General features: G+C 45.5%; 1 protein-coding gene across 1 annotated transcript in view; it reads left to right on the top strand.

The window, feature by feature from the left end:
- The window catches only part of LOC143958207 (dual specificity mitogen-activated protein kinase kinase 1), an 80387-nt gene that overhangs the window by 14873 nt on the left and 42632 nt on the right, over positions 1-22882 (top strand). The window contains exons 2-5 of the mRNA XM_077467682.1: positions 9476-9686; positions 20077-20223; positions 20619-20696; positions 21755-21806. Coding sequence (XP_077323808.1) covers positions 9476-9686; positions 20077-20223; positions 20619-20696; positions 21755-21806 — 488 coding nt within the window. The remainder of the gene's footprint in view (positions 1-9475; positions 9687-20076; positions 20224-20618; positions 20697-21754; positions 21807-22882) is intronic.

The raw sequence follows: 22882 nt of genomic DNA, 5'->3' as shown, positions 1-22882 counted from the left end.
CAGTGGTCTGATACTCCTTCCATTTCAAAATGATCGCTTGCACAGTGCTCCTTGGGATGTTTAAAGCTTGGGAAATCTTTTTGTATCCAAATCCGGCTTTAAACTTCTCCACAACAGTATTACGGACCTGCCTGGTGTGTTCCTTGGTCTTCATGATGCTCTCTGCGCTTTCAACAGAACCCTGAGACTATCACAGAGCAGGTGCATTTATACAGAGACTTGATTACACACAGGTGGATTCTATTTATCACCATCAGTCATTTAGGACAACATTGGATCATTCAGAGATCCTCGCTGAACTTCTGGAGTGAGTTTGCTGCACTGAAAGTAAAGGGGCCGAATAATTTTGCACGCACCACTTTTCAGTTTTTTTATTTGCTAAAAAAGTTTAAAATATCCAATATATTTCGTTCCGCTTCACAATTGTGTCCCACTTGTTGGTGATTCTTCACAAAAAATTAAAATTTTATATCTTTGTTTGAAGCCTGAAATGTGGCAAAAAGTTAAAAAGTTCAAGGGGGCCGAATACTTTCGCAAGGCACTGTAAAATGTCCATTATGCTGGCAAATTAACTACTTAGGGACCGAGCCTCTTTTTTTTTGAGATTTGTTGTTTTACAAGTTAAAAACTTTTTTTATTTTTTGCTTGAAAATCACTTAGAACCCCCAAACATTATACTTTTTTTTATTTTTTTTTATTTTAACACCCTAGAGAATAAAATGGTGGTTGTTGCAATACTTATCACAACGTATTTGCACAGCTGGTCTTACAAGCGCACTTTATTTTATTTTTGAAAAAATACACTTTTTCGAATTAAAAAATAAGACAACAGTAAAGTTAGCCCAATTTTTTTTTTTAGATTGTAAATGATAATGTTACGCCGAGTTAATTGATACCCAACATGTCACACTTCTAAATTGTGCTCGCTCGTGGCATGACGACAAACTTTTACCCTTAAAAATCTCCATAGGTGACGTTTAAAAAATTCTATAGGTTGCATGTTTGAAGTTACAGAGGAGGTCTAGGGCTACAATTATTGATCTCGCTCTAACGATCGCAGCAATACCTCACATGTGTGGTTTGAACACCGTTTTCTTATGCGGGCGCTACTCACGTATGCGTTCGCTTTTGCACGCAAACTCAGGGGGACGGGGAGCATTTAAAAAAAAAACAAAACAAAAAAAAACTTTTTTTTTATTTTTATTTTTTTTTCTTATTTATTTTACCTTTTTTAATTTTACATTGTCTTTAAAAAAAAAAAAAAAAGTGTCCCTTTTTTATTCCTATTACAAGGAATGTAAACATCCCTTGTAATAGAAAAAAAACATGACAGGTCCTCTTAAATATGAGATCTGGGGGGTCAAGGTAAAATCCTGTGATGGTGCTCCAAAGTTGACAAGGTGACAACAAACTTGTGAATCTGCTCACCTCAGGGAGTTTGACCGCACACCCAAGTTTGGTCAAAAAACGCCTGTGAATCACCCCTGGGTTCTATGTGAATGAAGCTCTTTGGGATCCTGAGATGTCCAGCAGTAAGTTCCTCCGTCCATATATAAAAATAAAGTATAAATGTTTATCGTTTAAAAATGTATTTTATTTATAAAATCTCAATCTGGGTACTCGCGTCTTCCAGGTGCTAAAGCGTATCGCTCTATAGCGGACACAGGGATCAGTCACGTGTCTTCCTCAGGGGGTACCTCCTGAGGAAGACAAGTGACCGATCCCTTTGTCAAACTTGCGTAGGGGAGGGGACAGGGCGGTGCAGTAAGGCAGCAGGTTTAAATGCTGCGAACGGACAAGCTAGCTCATCGTTTTTTTTTTTTTTTTCTTTTTTTTTTTTTTTTCTTTTATCTGCTATAGAGAGATGGGCTTTAGCACCTGGAAGACGAGAGTACCCAGATTGACGTTTTATAAATGAAATACGTTTTTTTTAAATGATAAAAGACCATTTAGACTTTACTTTTATATAACTTTACTTCTGGACATCTCATGATCCCAAAGAGCTTCATTCATATAGAACCCAGGGGTGGTATATGGGCATTTTTTTGACCAAACTTGGGTGTGCGGTCAAACGCTTTGAGGTGAGCAGATTCACACGGGGGGGGGGGGGGCACAAGTTTGACGCTTTGACCATCACAGGATTATGCTTTGCCAGCGCAATGGACATATTAAATAATAAAAAAATAAAATAAATATGTTTGATATGATCGTTTTGCACAAGTTCTTCAAGAAATGTATTTATATGTGTCATATCACACTAGTTACTTCAATATACCCGGTTTCCCTGAAAATAAGACCTAGCGTGATTGTCGGTGATGGCAGCAATATAAGCCCTACCCCCCCCAAATAAGCCTTAGTTAAAGTCCTTGTAGGGCTTATTTTGGGGGAAACGGGGTAGGGCTTATTTGGAGGGTAGGGCTTGTATTGCAGCCAACACCGACAATCACGCTAGGTATTATTTTCGGGGAAACGGGGTAGTGCAGCACTTTTCATCTGTTATTATTTATTTGCCAGCACAATGGACATTTTATACGTTATGTTATGTTTTAATATCGTGCACGGTTTGCACTAAGATATTCATGCGACTTGTACAGGTGTGCTCCCTCTTCCCTCCTCCCACCCCACCCCGAGCATTTCGTTTTCAGGCAGAAAGTTGTGCCTTTTTGCAGCGTCTTTGTCAGGACTTTTTACAGGTCATATGGTCACCAATGTAAAAAACAGAAAGCCGCCTGTATTCTGCCCAAAAAGAAGCTTGTGTACTTTATTTTTTTATTTTCTTTAGCTTAAAGCGGGAGTCCACCGGGACTCCGCGTTTTTTTTTTTAAAAGCCAGCAGCTACAAATACTGCAGCTGCTGACTTTTAAAATAGTGACACTTATCTGTCCAGCGCGCCCGCGATGTCGGCACCCGAAGCCGATCGCTAGGTCGTCTGTTGGGTCCTGCCGCCGCCATCTTGGGTATGGGAATCAGGAAATGGAGCCTTTCGGCTTCATTTCCCGGTTCCCTACTGCGCATGCGCGAGCCGCGCGGCGCAATCCGGACGGTCCCCGCTGCCTCTGGGAACTGTGTGTTTCCCAGCAGGCAGCGGGGCACTTGCGCAAAGGGGCGGGCAGTTGCGGAAAGGGGCGTAATCTACGCCCCTTTCCGCAGACAGCTATCCCGGAAGTGGGTGCAGTTACCTGGATTATCCAGGTAACTGCACCCCCCTCCCCCCTGAAAGGTGCCAATTGTGGCGCCGGAGGGGGGGGGGATTCCGATGAGCGGAGGTCCATTTTAGGGTGGACCTCCGCTTTAAGGCATTTTGCTTCAGGCTACAAAATGCTCAGATGTGAACAGGGGCCATAAATGAATGGGATTTTGCTTTGTTGGCTGTTTTTCGGGTGTGTTTTACGAGCTGAAGACGCTTTTGCATTATATGCAAAAAAGGCTTTGCTTGCTTTGCCTTGTGGTGATGAGAAGACAAGTGTACTGAGCCATTGGTAGGCTTTTTTTTTAGAATCATACTTGCCTAGGTGGCTGCTGTGTCTGTCCCCCGGCGCCTCTAACACTGACAACCGAATGATCGAACACCACCGATCCCTCCAGATCTCACAGCTCCCTGAGCAGAGAGTTGGTGACTGTCGGTCATCATCTCTCTGCTCTGCCCCCCTCTGTGCTCACTGGAGCATTGGGCTGTGGAGAGGGTAGGAGCGGCATTGGTTAGCTGAGAGGCTGAGCTGGTCCTGGCATGTGGGCGGATCCTGACTCCATTGTCGCGAACTTGCCCAAGCCTAGACCGGCTCTGTGACAACAGTTCAGCCCCCTGTCTGTTGAAAACTGGTTGGAGGAGTGCAGAACGAATGGCACTTCTGTGATCCACAAGAGAAGAATTTATAACTCTTGTCTGAGAGTTCAGAAAAAAAAAAGGGGACAGAGAGATAAATACTCTACAGAGCTCGGTAAGGAAAGGTCTGAGAGCTGATTGGAGGAAAGGGACACGCTCTCCACACAGCATACAGGAACAGAGCTGAGGCTGTCAATCACAGACTGTGTGTGCTGGAGGTTCCTCCCAGTCACCAATTTTCTCTTGGTGTCAGGAAAACTTTGTCAGAAGTAACACACGCAGATGGTAGAGGAAGGAGGCAGCAGACAGAAATGACGCTTAGTGCTCTGGATTGAGACAAGTACACACTATAGAGGGATATGCTTCAGACATATTTCATGTCTGAAGTTTACAAGTTTATCGAATTTTTTTTTTTAAAACCCATCAGATCTCTGCATAACCTTTTGGTGGATCTGTGCATGTGATTTCTTGCTCATGCACAAAGATGGCAGATTTTTTATTTTTTTTTCCTAATGGCTGTCTTTACACATGTGCGAGAAAGCCGACGCGTTTGTTGGGACCTGAAACCCCTTGGCACGTCTGCACATGTGCTTATAGGGAGCACTATACTCGCCTGTTTGAGAAATGAGGAAGTGCTGCAAAAATAAAAATAAATGGCATCATTTGAGAGGGGGAGGGGTGAGGGTAACAACACTGCGTGTGGGCGCAAAACTCTGCACATGCAAAGATGTGCTGCAGGGCTCTGCCAAGGGCCAGGCAGAGCCCTTCTGCACGCATGGCAGTCATTCAAAAATGGATGCATAAGTGGAGCGCAGGGGCCATCATTAAGGGGACTAAAGTTCCTCTAAGAAAAGGATGCATCTCAAGCTGGCCGTACGGTCGTAGATTTTTGAACAAACTTTCATGCAAACATTGCTACAAATATTCTCATCAATATATTTAATGGAATGTTGTTCGTAAAAAATACATATTTTTTATTGACATTTTTACTAGTGTATAGCCGGTTTAAGAACGCTATGATTGGAACATAGGGGGTCTCCGGACTTTTTAAACAGAAGATGAGTTTACTGTTCTTTGGGCTTTGGGAGAGTTGGGCTGTGGCCAGTGGAAGTAAAAAATGCTGAGCATCAATGGAAGGAATAGTGCCCCATCATTGGTGTCAGTGGGAGGAATAGTGCCCCATCATTGGTGTCAGTGGGAGGAATGGCGCCCCATCATTGGTGTCAGTGGGAGGAATAGTGCCCCAATCATTGGTGTCAGTGGGAGGAATGGCGCCCCATCATTGGTGTCAGTGGGAGGAATGGCGCCCCATCATTGGTGTCAATGGAAGGAATGGCACCCCATCATTGGTATCAATGGAAGGAATGGCACCCCATCATTGGTATCAATGGAAGGAATGGCTCCCCATCATTGGTATCAATGGAAGGAATGGCGCCCCATCATTGGAATCAATGGAAGGAATGGCGCCCCATCATTGGAATCAATGGAAGGAATGGTGCTCCATCATTGGAATCAATGGAAGGAATGGCGCCTCATCATTGGTATCAATGGAAGGAATGGCGCCTCATCATTGGAATCAATGGAAGGAATGGCGCCCCATCATTGGAATCAATGGAAGGAATGGCGCCCCATCATTGGAATCAATGGAAGGAATGGTGCCCCATCATTGGTATCAATGGAAGGAATGGCGCCTCATCATTGGAATCAATGGAAGGAATGGCGCCTCATCATTGGTATCAATGGAAGGAATGGCGCCCGTCGCTGGTGTCGGTGGGGGGAATGGCGCCCCGTCGCTGGTGTCGGTGGGGGGAATGGCGCCCCGTCGCTGGTGTCGGTGGGGGGAATGGCGCCCCGTCGCTGGTGTCGGTGGGGGGAATGGCGCCCCGTCGCTGGTGTCGGTGGGGGGAATGGCGCCCCGTCGCTGGTGTCGGTGGGGGGAATGGCGCCCCGTCGCTGGTGTCGGTGGGGGGAATGGCGCCCCGTCGCTGGTGTCGGTGGGGGGAATGGCGCCCCGTCGCTGGTGTCGGTGGGGGGAATGGCGCCCCGTCGCTGGTGTCGGTGGGGGGAATGGCGCCCCGTCGCTGGTGTCGGTGGGGGGAATGGCGCCCCGTCGCTGGTGTCGGTGGGGGGAATGGCCCCCCGTCGCTGGTGGGAATGGCGCCCCGTTGGTGGTGTCCATGGAAGGACTTATTGCTACATCAGTGAAAGGAATAACACCCCATCTTTGTATCGGTGGGAGGAATGGCTTCCCGTCGGTGAGAAGTATGGCGCCCCGTCATTCCCATCAGTGGGTACAGAAGAGCTTGCTCTTTTGAAAGACAACAGACTTGCTGGCTGAATCACCAGATGTAAATAAAGGAAAGATGGCCTACAGAAAGAAAACAAATGCAGTTGTCACATCTAAGAATTGGCAAGCTGCAATATGTTTTCTTTTGGTGTAATGCTGCTCTAAGTGTCCTGGAGTTGGACTATAAAGGGAAATGTATTGTTTGCGTTTTTATCTGTACGGGAATATGATGATAACAGTTGACAGACGTATCTGGGTTTCTAGAGGGTTTTTTTTTTTTTTTTTCTTGGAATTTTTATTTGTTTTTCATTTTTCATCTCGGCTGACATTGTCCTTCCTGATACTTAAAAAAGAAAAGAAATAAGAGACAACATGTGAAGTGATGCATTGTATTTCATGTCCATATAAGGTTTGTACCGAGTTCTACATGAATGTTTCCTGAAATCTGCTGCTTGTTTTTCTGGAGTTTTTTTCCCCCCTTCACACGGCAGGTGATACGTAAGAGCAATAAGACGCATGTTGGAAACCGTGACAGCCGAAAAGGGGGGGGGCGGGGGGGGGGGTTGTTGACTAGGGGTTGGGGGGGGGGGGGGACCATGGTGCAAGGAAATACTTGTTATTTCCGGTTGCTTAGCAACAAAACCCTTTCAAAAGAGCTGAATCCTTATAAATAATACTCTGAAATTATCTCTCCTCCTACAGAACCCATTAACACTCCGCTGTCTGTACACAGATGAGAGAGAGAAAAACAAAAAACTCCTATTTGATACATGGACATAATGGGTATAAATATATTGGTGGGCAGCGCACGACACGCCAAAACGCGTGTATTCAATGTACGAAGGATAGGAGGACTTGAATGATGATTTTAAGAGAGAGGTGGAGACGCATGCGATAGAGTCGCTGGATGTGAATTGATTTGACAGGATTGAGGGGGTGGATGGCGTGCCCACGCTGTACCCACGCTGTACCCGCTTTGTATTGCAGACATGTGAACGGGAAGGGAAAACAATCTGCACGGTCTAATATTGCAAAGAAAAGGAGATGCTCTGCAGAAGGGTCGGCTAAAAAAAAGTACGATTGCAGTGCGTGGCTGGCAGGGCCCCGTGCAGTGCGCGTCTGGCGGGGCCCCAGGCCCCGTGCAGTGGGCGCCTGGCAGGGCCCCGTGCAGCGCGCGTCTGGCGGGGCCCCAGGCCCCGTGCAGTGGGCGCCTGGCGGGGCCCCGTGCAGTGGGCGCCTGGCGGGGCCCCGTGCAGTGGGCGCCTGGCGGGGCCCCGTGCAGTGGGCGCCTGGCGGGGCCCCGAGCCCAGTGCAGTGGGCGCCTGGCGGGGCCCCGAGCCCAGTGCAGTGGGCGCCTGGCGGGGCCCCGAGCCCAGTGCAGTGGGCGCCTGGCAGGGCTGGCAGGACTCCCTTCTGGTTATTTTTTTGGGGGCCAAAAACATGTACATTGTTGAACCGAAAATAAGACTTCTCTGGTCCAGCATCAAACGTAGTGGCGGGACAAGGTCATTTAGAGGCCATGATGAACATGCCAAACTGCACCCCCCCCCCCCCCCCCCCAAGATGTATGAGCATTATGTGCCCAAAAAAAAAAAAAAAAAAAATTAACCTGCATGCTTACCCCCGAAGTATAAATTCCCTCTTGTTCTAGTACAAATCCCCCCAGAACAATTCCTTTCCCCCAGTTTCCCCTCCTAGCAAAATATATCCCACCCCCAATCTCCTTGCGGCCCACCCCTCTGCCATACCTGTGAGATCCCTGTTGAAATGGAGGATCACTATAGTAGGCACCACTACTACAGTGTTTGCCGATAGCTTCTGGGTTCCATGCCGAGAAGCTGCCCTACTGCATTGTTCACACGGGAGGTTGCTTCCTTGGCACATGTGACTATTCAGAGATCACTTTGGGATTTCTCAATTAATGCAAGGTGTTCTCTGATTGGATAATGTGAAGATCATGATGTCATTGTTGTGCCTCTCCACCTCATCCTATCGGAGAACACTTTGCGTTTATTATGAAAATGGAAAGTGTTCTCTGAATGGCACCCATGCTAAGATCAGAAGGGCATGGGAACCAGAAGCTAGTGGAGATCACTGTAGTAGCGGTGTCTATAGGGTCAGTGATTTCCAGCTTCTAGAGCCCTGGTGTCCAGCCATTTGGCCCTTTTTTTGTGTGGCCTTGGGGACCCCTGCAGATGCTAATTTGTGTTTCCCTATCACTCTGTTATAGCAGCCTCATGCAATGTCTCCAGTCTGATTGTCACTTCAAGCATGTCCCCAGTCTCCAACAACTCCTATAGCAGTGGAGGCCCGTCCATAGGGGGCAGACAGGCTTTATCCATGCATCCGGCCCCCTAATGTACATACAGGGCACCAGACCATGGATTCCAGTGGGGCGGGTCTTATTTTTTTGGAGCATGTGATTAGATCCAGAGGCTCCAATAGGCTTAAATAAAGGGTGGGCTAGGGGTGCAAAGCACTGTGTTCTGAGCCCATCCAGTTGTGTGAGAATAGCGAATGAATTTTCACACTGATCCTCCTCCCAGCCAAACGGGAAGCAGGTTGTCAGACCCGTAAACTAATTGGCTGAAAGGACAGGCTATCCTATTGGATGCCTAGAAGGAGGAGGAGGGGAGAGAAAAGGCACATTGGGGGAAGCCGCCTTGATGGAGAAGAGGACACAGGAAACCCTGGCCACAGCCCGCCACTGCTAGATGGGGGTAATTGTTGGATAGACGGGCGAGTGGGGAGTGCCGCCACCCAAAAAATAAAAACCACCAGCCACCACTGTCCTGTAGCATATCCGCAGTCTGTGACCATCTCCTGTATCATGTCTGCAGTCTCTGACCATCTCTTGTATCTGCAGTCTCTGACCATCTCTTGCATTTGATTTGATATGGGATTTGTGCTGCGCCGAATGCGCTCTCTTAGGAACGCGTCTAGGCACACAGAGACCCTAAAATCATGTCAGTCTCTGGCCATCCTCTTGCATCATGTCTGCCGTCTCTGACCATCCTCTTGCATCATGTCTGCAGTCTCTGACCATCCTCTTGCATCATGTCTGCAGTCTCTGACCATCCTCTTGCATCATGTCTGCAGTCTCTGACCATCCTCTTGTATCCTGTTGTGTGTCTGCTGTCTTACAATGAATGTTCACTGAGTTTTATGTGCAGCCTTTTGGTGATGTTGGGGACCACACTTGAGGCCCCCCCCCCCGTATCCAGAAAGTTGCCCACCACTGTTCTAAAGGGATACTTACGCTTTACAGTTCAAAGTAAGGACTCTCGATTACAGCACATGAGGTTACATTTGCATTCTCCTCTCTAGATTGCTGCTTTTCATCTGACATTTTTCTGTTCATACAGGACAAATCTTGAAGCGCTTCAGAAGAAGTTAGAGGAGCTGGAACTGGATGAGCAGCAGAGGAAGCGCCTGGAGGTTTTTCTTACCCAGAAGCAGAAAGTTGGAGAGCTAAGAGATGATGACTTTGAGAAAGTTTCCGAACTTGGAGCCGGTAACGGCGGTGTGGTCTTCAAAGTTTCACACAAGCCCACCAGCTTAATCATGGCTAGAAAGGTAAGTCATCAACAATCTTTAAAGTGGAACCTTAGTTAGAAAACAAAGTATTGCTGTGGAAAACATAAAAATTTCTATACTGTGTAAAATCTAGTAATACACTGTCTCGCCCTGTTCTGCACTTGCTCAATTGCTCCTTCTTTTTTTTTTTTTTTTTTTTTTAAGGCACTGTGCCAAATTTGTATAGACCGGTCTGCTGACAGCCTAAAGCAGGGGTAGGGGAACCTCTTCCCTCCAGCTGTTTTGAAACTACAAGACCCTGATCATCACAGGCATAACTCCTAGAGGCAGAGGCATGATGGGATTTGTAGTTTCACCACAGCTGGAGGGCAGAGGTTGCCTAACCCTGGCTTAAAGGTTTACTGTTGGGGGGGGGGGGGGGGCACTGGGCTTCAGCAAAATGGCCGCCTCCAGCAAGAGGAAACAAACAATGATGGAGGCAATTTACACACACATTCATTTTGGTAGCATAATTAATAATGTATGTTTCTCGCTAAAGAGCATTATTTATTTTCTTACATCAGGGGACACAGAGCCGTAGTACTTACTACGTGGGTTAGATCGGCATATCATGTGCTGGATACTGGCACGCCCCTTAAGGCGTGAACTTCCCCCATATAACCCCTCCCATTAGCGGGAGTCCTCTGTTTTTTTTCGCCAGTGTCTAAGGTGTTGGGCACATGTATGGATACTGTACTATACTGTACTGAGCTCCACGGACAGTAATCCTTTGAGAGCCAGCCATCCTGACCGGATCTGTTCTGATGTTACCCTAAGGGACTAAATGAACGGTACCCGGGCCTCGTCATCCAAAGACACAAGGTTTTGCTTGCAAATGCTTTTAAGCTGGGCCCTGGGATCCAGTACTTTTTGGTAGTAAGGCCAATAAAAGTTTACTGGCAGGGTCTTCTCGCAGGCCCAGGATTGCGGGATTACCTGAGTGTACTGCTGTTCCTGAAGGTTTCCTTTCAAGGTCTCAGAGCCCACTGTGAAGGGTGTTTTTAATTTGTTGTTTTTTTTTCATTTCTGACAAACCCTGCTGCGAGGAAAGTTAGGGAAGATAATCTCTCCTTCCATGTATTGTGTTGTCATGTCGGTGTCACCACTGGAGGCTGTATTGAGCACTCACCATTCTGACGCTGGAAACAGCAGAAGCCCCACTCTCCTCGCCATTCAAGCCAGCTCAGACTCTTAGGTATGAAAGGGGGTCTGATCACTTCCTGGGCCTCTAGATTGGCGATTTTGATCTATTTGAATGCCAGCCAGCTGCCTCTTTTTCTTAAAAAAAAAGAAAAGGGAAAAAAAGTTTTTTTGGGGTAAGTCGCCGCTAAACCCCGCCCACCCACCATGATGCTGGTGCTCACGCGGGAGATTCGCTTCCCTGGGGTTTTTTTTCCGCACGGGGGGTGTGGCTAAACTGTGTCAGACGCCGACCACACGTGTAGGAAGTAGTTAGAGCTCTGCAAGAAAAGCTACTGCCTGGCAGTGGAGGGACAGAGCAGAGTGATAGCTGGACAGGTTTGGTGACACAGGCATTTTCCTTTTGGCAACATTGTACTGTATAGCTAGGATCAATAGCAGCTTTTGTACTGTAGCCTAGCAAGTAAAACATTCTTTTGCTGGTACTGCCTCTGCTTTGTACTGTAAGCTGTGAGTGACAAAGGGACCAGGAACCCCTCTAAGGGGTTAATGGTATACAACAAACTAAAAACCCTTCCAAAAGAATGTCTGTCTTCCTCCTCCGAGAAGTAAAAAGAAAAATACGGCCAGTCAGATGCAGCCATCATGGGTAGAACACTTCTGTCCCTGTGTATTTCATCCAAACAGGTTTTTCTTCTACCATTTAAAAGATTATTGCTATGATGTCTCTCCATAGTAGGACTATACATGGCAGATTCCCATCTAGTCCTCTGGGCCCTTTTGTTGAGGTGCAGGAGGCTGGGGATCGGGTAGATCTTTCCAAATATTGAAAGATACTTATTTTTCCTCTTCAGAGGATCCTAACAGGGAGGGAGTAGCCTCACGAGTCAGGTGTTTGCCTACTCCCTTACTTAACCCTTTTGTTTCCTGCCACCGGCTCTTGAGGTATCTACCACCTAATAGGGTTCCTTTGAACCTACCCCACCTGGGGATGTTTTTTTTCCTATTCATGCATAACTTATTTATTCTGAATGGATAAACGATGCAGCAAGTTAAGGTTGGATTTTCCTTTTAAAGACTGGATGCATTTTGCAGTTCTGGCTGCAATTGGAGCAGCTGTAGATGGCTGAAATCTCTAGGTTGGATTCTCAGCCTAGGAAGATTTTCCTTAAAACCATCAAGGAGGTTACTTAGGGGCTGGTTATAGATACCATACAGAAGAAGCTATGCTTACCCCAGACCTGAATCAGTTCCATTGTAGGACTAATTCAACTTATCAGGAAAGGAAAATTCCTTCATTTTGGCTGCAGGAGATTTTTAGGGGGATTGGTGGCCTCCTTCAAGGCCATCCCTTACGCGCAGTTTTATTCAAAGACTGCTTCAAGACGCCATTCTGTTGGTCTGGAATAAAGAAGATTAAGGCCTTGCTTGTTTCCAATACTCTTGGCTCCCAACATAGATCAGAGCCTAAATTGGTGGTTGTTATCCAGCAGGAGGGAAAAATCTTTATCCTGCAAGATGTTAACAGATGCCAGCCTTCTAGACTGGGGAGAAGCCCTGGAAGAAGATTCTGTCCAGGGGAGATGGTCCAGGTTAGAGGACCTTGCCTATCAACTTTATTCGAAGTTTCAGGCAGTACATCTGGCCATAGAATCTTGGTGAGATTACAGGACTGTCCTATCAGGATTCAGTCTGACAGAGCCATCGTGGTGGCTTACATCGTTCACCAGGGGAGGCATGAGAAGCCGTGCAGCCCAAAAAAAGTGAACAATGTTCTAGCTTTGACAGAACACAACACTCCTTGCCTATCGGAAATTTTAATATTTCAGGCGTACTACTTAAGACGCCAACAATTATTTCCAAGAAAATGATCTCTTCATCCCGACATCTTCCTAGCAGTATGTCAGCTAGGGTACTCCTGACATGGACCTATTCACGTCCAGATTCATTAATAAGGTCGACAACATTGTGTCAAACAAGGGGTCCGCTAGCAGGAGGAACAGATGCATTAGTCTTCCCAGGGGATCAGTTCTCAATGATCTATGCATTTCCTCCAGCACTGCTACTTCCGCACCTTCTCCGCAGGATTAAGCAGGAACAGAAGGAGGTGATTCTGGTGGCCCCAGCGGGTCCCAGAAGATCTTAATTTATCAAGATCATAAAGAGGGCAGTTGAAGTCCCTTTGGACTCTGCCATTATAGCCAGACCTTCTTGCACAGGGTCCGGTATTTCATCCTACTTTACGGAACAAGGAGTTTAACAGGTTTGACTTTTGAATCCCACTCTATAAAAGATTGTGGGTGATCTCCTTCAGTAGTGTCTACTTTGACTAATGCCAGGAAGCTGGCTTCCAGAATAACTTAGTATAGAATCTGGAAGGCATAGGTTCTTGGTATGGATCCAGGGGTTGGTACCCCAGAAAGTATGCCAATAGGCAGGATTCCTGCATATGAGATCTGATATGAAGCTGGCCTTGACTTTTAGCATGAGCCAGATCCAGGCCGCGTCAATGTCCTTTTCCTACGGCCTCTTGCGTCCCACTCTTGGTGCGTAGCTTATTTAGGGGGTAACACAGTTTATTCCCCCTATAATTTAGGATTTAAAATTGGTCTTGTCGGCTTTGTTAAATCAGCCGTTTGAACCTTACGAGAAATTCTCTTGGTTCTTTGACAAGAAAGATGATCTTTTTTGCTTGCCATTTCTTCTGCTAAAAGAGTATTGGAACTAACGGCTCTGTCTTGTAAGAGCCATATTTCATCACGTATAAAGATGAGGTGGTTTGATGTCCTCATCCTGAATTCTTACCAAATGTGGTAATAGGTTTTCAATTAAACCAAGATATTATTCTTCCTTCTTTCTCCCCAGAAGCCTTAATCTGGGGAAGAGACAGCACTACAGTTTCTTGATGTAGTAAGAGCGATCAGAATCTATTTAAGGGCGACCACTCAGGTTCGCAAAAAAAAACATAGGTTTTGTTTGTACTGCCAGAGGGTCCAAGATATGGACAGGCAGCGTCAAGATCCACTATTTTCCAAATGGATTTGTCAAGTGATTGATCAAGCTTCAGCTTCAAATAGTAATAGTTATTACTATGGCTCTGTGTCCCCTGATGTACATCAAAGAAAAGGATTTTACAGGTAAGCTGTTTTAAAAATCATATTTTTTTTATCAAGTTGTTAGGATTTAAAGCAGGACTTTAAATCCTATCGCATTGCCAATGGGAATAAAAGAGACTGAGAATAGCTTCAGGTTTCATGCAGCTGTGCGTTCTGTTAAAATACAATCATTTTATATAACTAGCATACAATCCCCATACTGGTTTAGTGGTTGTAAAGGCAGAAGGTGCATTCTATGCATTAAGATTAAAAGTCTTTTATGTGCAGCAACCTCCCCCCCCCCCCCCCCCCCCCCAACACTTAAGGTCCCTCTCTCGTCCAGCGATGTCCACGAGTGTCTCAGCCATCCAAGATTATCCCACCTGATTGGCTAAGACACAACAGCGGCGCCATTAAGTCAGCTAGCCAATCGGGGGAGGGGGGGCAGGATCGGGGCTCCGTGTCTGAATGGACACAGTGAGCTGTGACTTGGCTCGGGTGCCCCCATAGTAAGCTGGAGGCATTCAACAGGAGGGTGGGACCAGGATCACAGGATAGAACCCATCTAGCATAGAACCTTTCCAGACTCTGTTCTGGTAAGAAGTTGGCCGCAGAGCAACTTTCAGGTTCAGAGCCATTTGCATTGCAGTTGCGCTTACTGTTTCTGAAGACTCGCCCTGTAAGTAAGTTAATCGGGCTGAGCACTAGGAGCTACCTTGTTAATGCACAGCTGGCCACCAGTTTCCCGCTACCGCCAGTTTTTACCATGGAAGGGGTTAGGGCTGTTGGATTGAGTGATGTCACCTGCTCGGTGGTGTGGCACATGTTTGCTCTTTCCTGCCATTCAGCATCTTGAAAGCTTTTTGTCCAACCGGCTCCTGCTTTGATGCAGATTTGTGGACCTTCAATCTCCTTTCTTTTCCTACTGCTTGTCTTCAGTGACTTTGGTCACCTTCAGACCTTGATCAGCCATCACCTGCCTCCGTTTATGAGTACTTGAGGCCTTGCCTTGTATCTTGAGCTTAGCTGCATCACTGCCAAGAGGTTGTAACATGTCTGTATCAAAACACAGAGGGATCAGTCTCACTGCAAATGGTTGACCCTGGTTTAAGGTTTCCTAATGGTTCCAGTAACATTTATTCTTTACTCTCTGGAGACACTGATTGTTTGTTTACAATTGTATTTCCCCATGATTATAGGATCTACCTCATTGGAGTCCCCCTTGGCTTCTTCAGGTGGGGTCAAGTCCCCTGACTTGTTTTCAGAGGCCTTTACTGAAGTGTTAGAAGTCCAAGGAAAGTAAGCAGAATCACATGCTGCCAATTTTCCTAGTGGCTGTTAATCCTTGTGGGTCCTTGCATAGTTCGTCCTTTTGGAATTCACCCATTTATGTTCTCAGGCTAATCCTTTTTCCTCTGGCATTCTCTTCAGCTTTTTACCATCCTCTCCCTTGCACAGATTAACATATCTTTCCCTTTTTGCCTTCAGGGTTTCCACAAATTGGAGGCTTTGGCTCCAGTTCCTTTGTCTGTTTAAAGTCTGGAGCTATGTCTCATCCTGGCCACCAACCTCCTTCTGGTGCTCCATCAGGGTTGTAACCCGCCTCACCAGTTTATGGTTGGGTTCTAACTTTCATCTCCTGCCTACCCTTGTTGATTTTTATTTTTTTTTTTTTTTTTTTTTTTTTTTTTTCTGTGCCCATACCCCTTCAGCCTTGCCCGTTTTCTGAGATTGAATCCTGGATTCTCTGCTAGACTAGACCATATTCTTCACCAGTTGAGGCATTTTGTTAAGACACAGAACTTGTGTTGAACCTTATGGTGTCAAGTAAGTAGATTAGTCGGCCTTTCTACTTGGAGTGGCTGGTGGCGGCTTTTCCTAGGTCCCTATTTTTTTTCTGGTGCCCTTTTTTACTCGGAAATGTTTTCTATTTCTTGTTAACTTGGTCGTTGATTCTTTCCTCCCTAAATTGAAATTTGTTTATTGTTCTGAGTGGGTTCTGTTTGTGGAGCTTCTAGTGTGGTGCTTGTTCCTGAGTCGTCATAGGTGCATAGTCAGGTTGAAAAAAGACACCAAGTCCCTCTAGTTCCACCAAAAAAAAAAAAAAATCCTACAATCCGATATACACCATCCTTCACCCACATTTTATCCAGAGGAAGGTGAAAAACCCCAGCAAAGCATGGTCCAATTTGCCACAGCAGGGGAACAAATTCCTCTCTGATGCCCCGAGAGGCAATTGGATTTTCCCCGGATCAACTTTACCTATAAATGTCAGTACTCAGTTATATTATGTACAATAAGGAAAGAATCCAGGCCTTTTTTAAAGCAATCTACTGAGCGTGCCAGAATCGCCTCTGCAGGGAGTCTATTCCACATTTTCACAGCTCTTACTGTGAAGAAGCTTTTTCCATATTTGGAGGTGATCTTTTTTCCTCTAGACGTAAAGCATGTCTGTGATGACCTTTTTAAAGTGAATAACTATATGGACCACTTATATATTTATTCATATTGATCATACCCCCCCTTAATCTCCTCTTCTCAAGAGCATACATTTCAGTTCCTCTAATCTTTCCTCATAGCTGAGCTCCTCCATGCCTCTTATCAGTTTGGTTGCCCTTCTCTGCACTCTCACCAGTTCCCCAATATAGTTTTTGAGAACTAGTGCACAAAACTGAACTGAAGTTGGTATTTAGAATTTTATTCACTGGGCGATCGGGAACCAGTGGAGGGATTGGCGGAGAGAGATGGCAGACGCTGGATGGTTGTAAAGTGGATGAGTCTGGCAGCAGCATTCATGATCGACTGAATGATTATGGACAGGTAGACCTATGAGGAGAGAATTGCAATAGTCAAGGTGAGAAATAACAAGGGAGTGAATGAGCGGTTTGGTTTCAATAGTTAAAAAGGGGCAAGTTGTAGAGATGTTACAGAGGTGAAGTCTACAAGCTTTTGACAACAATTGGATTTGGGGCTGATGGGGCAGGTCAGAGTCTAAGATTACCCCTAGTACCCTGGCGTGAGGGGTTGCATTATTTTGATGGAAGAGACCTGCCCCCCCCCCTCTCCAGGTCCCATTAGTGTACTCTCTTCCTGTAATTTTGTTTTATTGTTAAGAGATGATGTGGGAGTATACAAGGGTAACGAAGACTCCTTTAGGGGCCATCTCTGTGTTTGAGTCATTGACATAGAAACATTTGTAACAGGGAGGAGTTAGTAAGATGACCATGCCCATGTGGACGTGCCAGAAATATTTCTGCACCCAGGCGCCTGTGACCCTAGGATCGGCCCTGTCCAGCTCCCTTCATCGCACCCTCCCATGCAAAAATCCAGACTTCTCCAGAGCCTTGCCTCTGGAACTCCTTACCCAAAACTGTCCGGCTGTCTCCCACTACCCCCTCCCCAGGCAATCTCAGAAAACTCATTCCAAGAGTCCTCTCTTTGGTAATATTGCCAGATCCCCCTTTCACCAACACACTAGTTTGGGTGTTGGTCCTTCAGGCGTCTCATGGGCTGCAGCAGTCCCGTTGTTGTTGTCCACACTTGAGGTGGACTGTTTTTGGACATCCCCACAGTAGAAGACTTCTGTGTCGCTCAGTAAACCCGAAAGAAATACGATTTTGGACTCTCTGTAAAACCCTTTTTTTTCAGATTCCACGGACACAGGTCCCACCCCTCCATGTTTATAATCATGCTTTTGGTACTACTTGCTTCAAATTGAGGCATACTGGAAGGGGGGGGGGGGGGGGTGTAGTCCTGGGCTGGCCTACAAATGTATTTGATTGCCAGTGTCTTGTCTAATAACGTCCTCCATCGGATAGTGTCCGCTGTGTACTGCGCATGCGCAGTACACTGCAACACAGATTCCGAAAATTGCCGAGGATGAACGGCGCCTGTGCCGTGAGTCCAGGCTCTATCCCCACTATCCAAGTGGACATAGAGTAGGAATAAAAAAGAGCCGAGCGCAGCGAGGCTGAGCCCGAAGCGTGGCGAGCGAACCCTATGTCCGCTTGGATGGTGGGGCTACCACCTCCACTCACGGCGCAGGCGCCGTTCAGCTTCGGAAATTTTCCGAAGCTTCGTCTGCTCCGTACTGCGCATGCGCAGTACGGGGCAGACGCTATATGATGGCCGGACACTATACGGCAGAACACCGGTTCAATCAATCCTCCTATAGGCAGCAATAACCTGACAGTATAAGATTTTAATTTTGACCCTCAAGTACAAAAATCTTCTTTAGCAGCTTGTTTGGAGTTACGTAGTTTATATAGTTAGATACACTGATCATCCATAACATTACGATCATTGATGGGTAAATACCATTGATTCTCCTTACAATGACATCTGAAGGTGGGTGGGATACATTAGGCAGCAAGTGAACATGTTGTTGTTCTTGAAGCTGATGTGTTGAAAGTAGAAAAAATGGGCAATTGTAAGGATTTGTGTGACTTTGACAACAGCAAATTTGTAATGTCTAAAAGAATTGCAGCTCTTTTGGGATGTTCCTGGTCTGCAGTGGTCAGGACCGACCAAGGGACTGAACCAGGGAAGGAAAGCTAGTGGATCAGTCACAGGGTCATGGGCAGCCAACACTCATCAATGCACGTGATGAGGGAAGGGTTGGCCTGTTAAGTCCGATCCAATAGAAATTGCTGAAAACGTGAATGCTGGTTCTGATCCAAACAACACAAAGCAATCTCCTGTGCTCGGGTGCCCGGCCAGCTATATAAGTGGCCCAGCTAATCCCTTTAGAAAATTCAGTGGAATGTCTCAGGTCTTGCTGCCCTCCTCAGAATAACAGATACCCTTTTATAACTGAAACATAGAACAAGGGGGCGCACTGACCTTGTGCATTACCAAAGATAACGTTTATTCGTAAAATAACAAGAAATATACTGACAAACGGGCTTTCAAAATAAGGCTTATCAATACTTCAGCAATGGCGAGCAGTATCTTCAGATGTCAGAGATGCCAGACCAGATATTTGGAGGACCCAGATGGCAACACTATGGCTCTGAGGAAGAGGGTTCGCCATCGTTACGCATAAGCCGCTTGTGATGCCATCTGGGTCCTCCAAATATTTGGTCCGGGCTGTAGGCATCTAAAGATACTGCTCGCCATTTCTGGAGTATTGATTTAGCCTTATTTCGAAAACTCGTTTGTGAGTATATTTCGTGTTTTATGAATAAACTTTATATTTGGTAATGCACATGGTCGGTGCGCTCTCCCTGATCTCTGATAGATGTCAGAACACACAGAGCGTCACAGTTTGTTGTGTATAGGACTGCATAGCTGCAGACCGGTTAGGGTGCCCATGCTGACCCCATGTCCACAGCCAAAAGCACCTACAATGGGCACACGAGCATCAGAACTGGACCATGGAGCAATGGAAGAAGATGGCCTGGTCTGATGAGTTCAAGAATGAATAAGGAATATAACACGTTTTGAGGTTTTGAATTGGCCTCCAATTTTTCCAGAGCTCAATCCAGTCTACCATCTGTGGGATGTGCTTAAAGAGGAAGTAAAACCTGATGGGTTTACTTCCTCTTTGTCTCCCTGCAAAGGTAAAGCGCAATGGGCTACTATGCATCGCATAGTAGCCCGTTATGTGTCACTTACCTGACACGGCAGCCAGCGATGTCTGACTGTTTTTTAGTAAATATCTCCTAAACCGTGTAGGTTTAGGAGATATTTCTTGGACCTACAGGTAAGCCTTAATCTAGGCTTACCTGTAGGTCAAAGTGGTTTGTAAGGGTTTACAACCACGTTTAAAAAAAAAAAAAAAAAAAGAAGGAAAGTCTGATCCATGGAGGCCCCACCTCACAAATTGAAGGAACTGCTACTGAAGACTTGGTGCCAGCTACTCCAGCATGCCTTCAGAGGCCTAGTGGCATCCATGCCTTGACTGGGTTATGGTGGGTGGTCAAAATGGATCGGCTGATTTGGTGTATTTAATAAGGTTGGAGGGAAAAACACACACACACACACACACACACACACACACACACACACACACACACACACACACACACACACACACACACACACACACACACACACACACACACACACACGTCCATCTTGTTCAACCAAAATACATAGGTTCAGTTAAAGTTATCATTGCAGGTCTTTATTTTTATCATTTGCTTCACTTACAGCTGATTCACCTGGAGATAAAACCAGCAATCAGGAGCCAGATTATCAGAGAACTGCAGGTTTTACATGAGTGCAACTCCCCTTACATTGTGGGCTTTTATGGCGCTTTCTACAGTGATGGAGAGATCAGTATCTGCATGGAGCACATGGTGAGTTAACCATAAGGACTGTGTGGGTGGGAATGACCGGTTTGGAGCAGGGTTGTGAATAATGGAGGGGGGGGGGGGGGCATACTAGTAGTGGATCAATGGGAATATTGGAGGGCGGGAGCAGAGAAGACCAGCTTGGGCACCACCTGGAGGTGTTGGAGCTTTGCCCATTCTAAATTGGACAAGTATTTAGCCGTAGAAGAGTGTAAATTAAGCTTCGCTTCTACAGGTACCTTAACCTAATTTTTAAATTTTTATATTTTTTTTTATTTGACAATCTCTGTATTGTTGACTTTGTAGAAAAGGTTGGGTGGGAGTGATCAGAGTGGGCTTATTGTGTGTTTCAGAAGATCTTAACAGAATGTGTTTTAATTATGGCGTTTCCATTCCCCCAGGATGGTGGTTCACTCGATCAGGTGTTGAAGAAAGCAGGAAAAATCCCAGAGAAAATTTTGGGAAAAGTCAGCATTGCAGTGAGTATTGCGCATGTGTATGTCCATCCGAGCTGTGCAGGCAGGGGATGAGTATCATAATAAAACAGTGGAGCCCAAAAGATTAATAGAAGATTTAAAAAAAAAAAAAAAAAAAAAAAATCATAAAGAACATAAAGTCCATACACAGGTAATCTTCCGTCCACATGGATAAGCCCCTTTGTATTTAAGTGCTCAGGAGACATGCAAGTGTCCTGATGCATTCAGCCCCTTCACCTTCAACACCACTATCTGCTCACCTCCTCCTATATACGACCCATAGGGTTTGTCCACTCATTCCCTCAAATCGGGGGGATATTAATTCCCCCCTCCCTCCCCCCACGACTGATCCGTGGCCCAGGTGGTGGTTCAAATGCAGCAATCGTCACAAGTGCATATAACGAGTGCTCCATACAGTAGTGCAATCTGAAAGATGACCGTGGGTGATGTCATACGCTGATCCTCCCCCGTACGAATTGTGTCCTTGGGCAGGACGTCTTCAGCGGGGATGAGTATCATAGATCCCAGCTGAAAAAAAGGCTGCGGAGAAAGCATCAGTGTGAATTGTGAATAAGTGTGAAATGCAAGATTTCGGTGGGTGTAAAAAGATGTCCACTTGGCGACTTTAGACTGTAGGCTTAGTGTGGCTGAGTGCGGGGTGTACCAAGATGGCCGTGACGTAGCGTCACTTCCGTTGGGACTCCCTGGCCAATCGTGCCTCAGGACACTCTGACGGGTCGCCTAATCTTGCATAACGCGGGCTCTGTGAAATGTGTGACACAGCAGTGCCTACTCGCAGGGCATAGTGACTACGTGTCACAGAATTCAGGGAAGGAAATGTGTGGGGTCTTCACAAAAACTTCAAGATGGTTCATATTAAAAGGAGGAGGCGAGAGAGAATTGGAATACAATGTGGAAGTGAATATAGGATTTTCCGTTGTGACCAAAGATCTATTTTTATGAAGACTGTGTTCTTTGTATGGTAATTTGCAGTAGGAGGGGAAATGTCATCAGGCCGGTACAAATGATGGATGTTCTCCTTTTTGTTTTGTACATAACAGGTGATTAAAGGGCTGACCTACCTGCGGGAGAAACATAAGATCATGCACCGAGGTAAGGATCTACCTGAGGTTCCTTTTTATAAATAGGAGTTCAGAGCACACCTTTACTAGGTCACGAGGTTTTTCTTTGGAACAACACACCTGGAATAACTGGAATGTTTACTGAATATAAAAGGACGTGCTGTCCGCCCTGGGATGGTACTATAGGGATTGCCCGCCCTGGGTTGGTACAATAGGGATCGCCCTGGGTTGGTAAGATAGGGATTGCCCACCTAACTTGATGGGGGGGCTTTTTTTTTTTTTTTTCTTTTTTTTTTTTTTTTTTTTTTATAAATGGCATGATAAGGTTCCTGGTTCGGATACGAGGGCTGGAGTCAGGAATGTTACTGAGAGTCTACCAAGGTGTAAACAGCATGGTAAATTAAAAAGGGTTAAAACAAAAGATGCACCGAAATTTTGGAGACCGAAACAACATACCTGCCAAAAAATTGTGTTATCGGCATTTTGACGATAAGAAAAAAAGGATTCCGGTAAGGGCACTGAAAACGCACACCATTTTTCAGCGATTTAACTGTGCTTATGGTGTTTTTCACCGGTCATGTGACTCAAAAACGTAACACAGGTGCGTTCTTTCTGCATTTTTTCAGTGCATTTCAACTGGGAGGTGCGTTTTTGTTTTTATGTTGTTTTTTTTTTTTAAACTGACCAAAAAATGTAGCAAGCAGGATTTTTAATGCCACGGAAGTGCCATGGACCAGCGTGAAGACATACATAGAATTTAAAGGAATATATTTTTCTTCAGCACTTCTTACTAAACGTGCCGATAATGGCCAACAAATTCACATTCATTTAGATTGATGGTTTTAAATGAATAAATAATAATAAAAAAAAAATATATATATATATATATATATATATATATATATATATATATATATATATATATATATATATATATATATATATATATATAAATAAATAAAATTTAAATTTTATTATTTATTCATTTAAATCCATCAATCTAAATGAATGTGTATATATGTATATATATTTGGACTTTTCTTTCTGGATGGGTTACCAACTTTTTTTCTTTTTTCTTTTTTTTTTTTTGCCCATAATGGCCAACAA

This window comes from Lithobates pipiens, unplaced genomic scaffold, assembly GCF_037356315.1.
Source record: "Lithobates pipiens isolate NorthernLeopardFrog02 unplaced genomic scaffold, aLitPip1_a1.2 Scaffold_6, whole genome shotgun sequence".
Taxonomy (NCBI): domain Eukaryota; kingdom Metazoa; phylum Chordata; class Amphibia; order Anura; family Ranidae; genus Lithobates; species Lithobates pipiens.
Note: the sequence above shows the minus strand (reverse complement) of the source record. Positions and strands in the feature narration are given on the sequence as shown.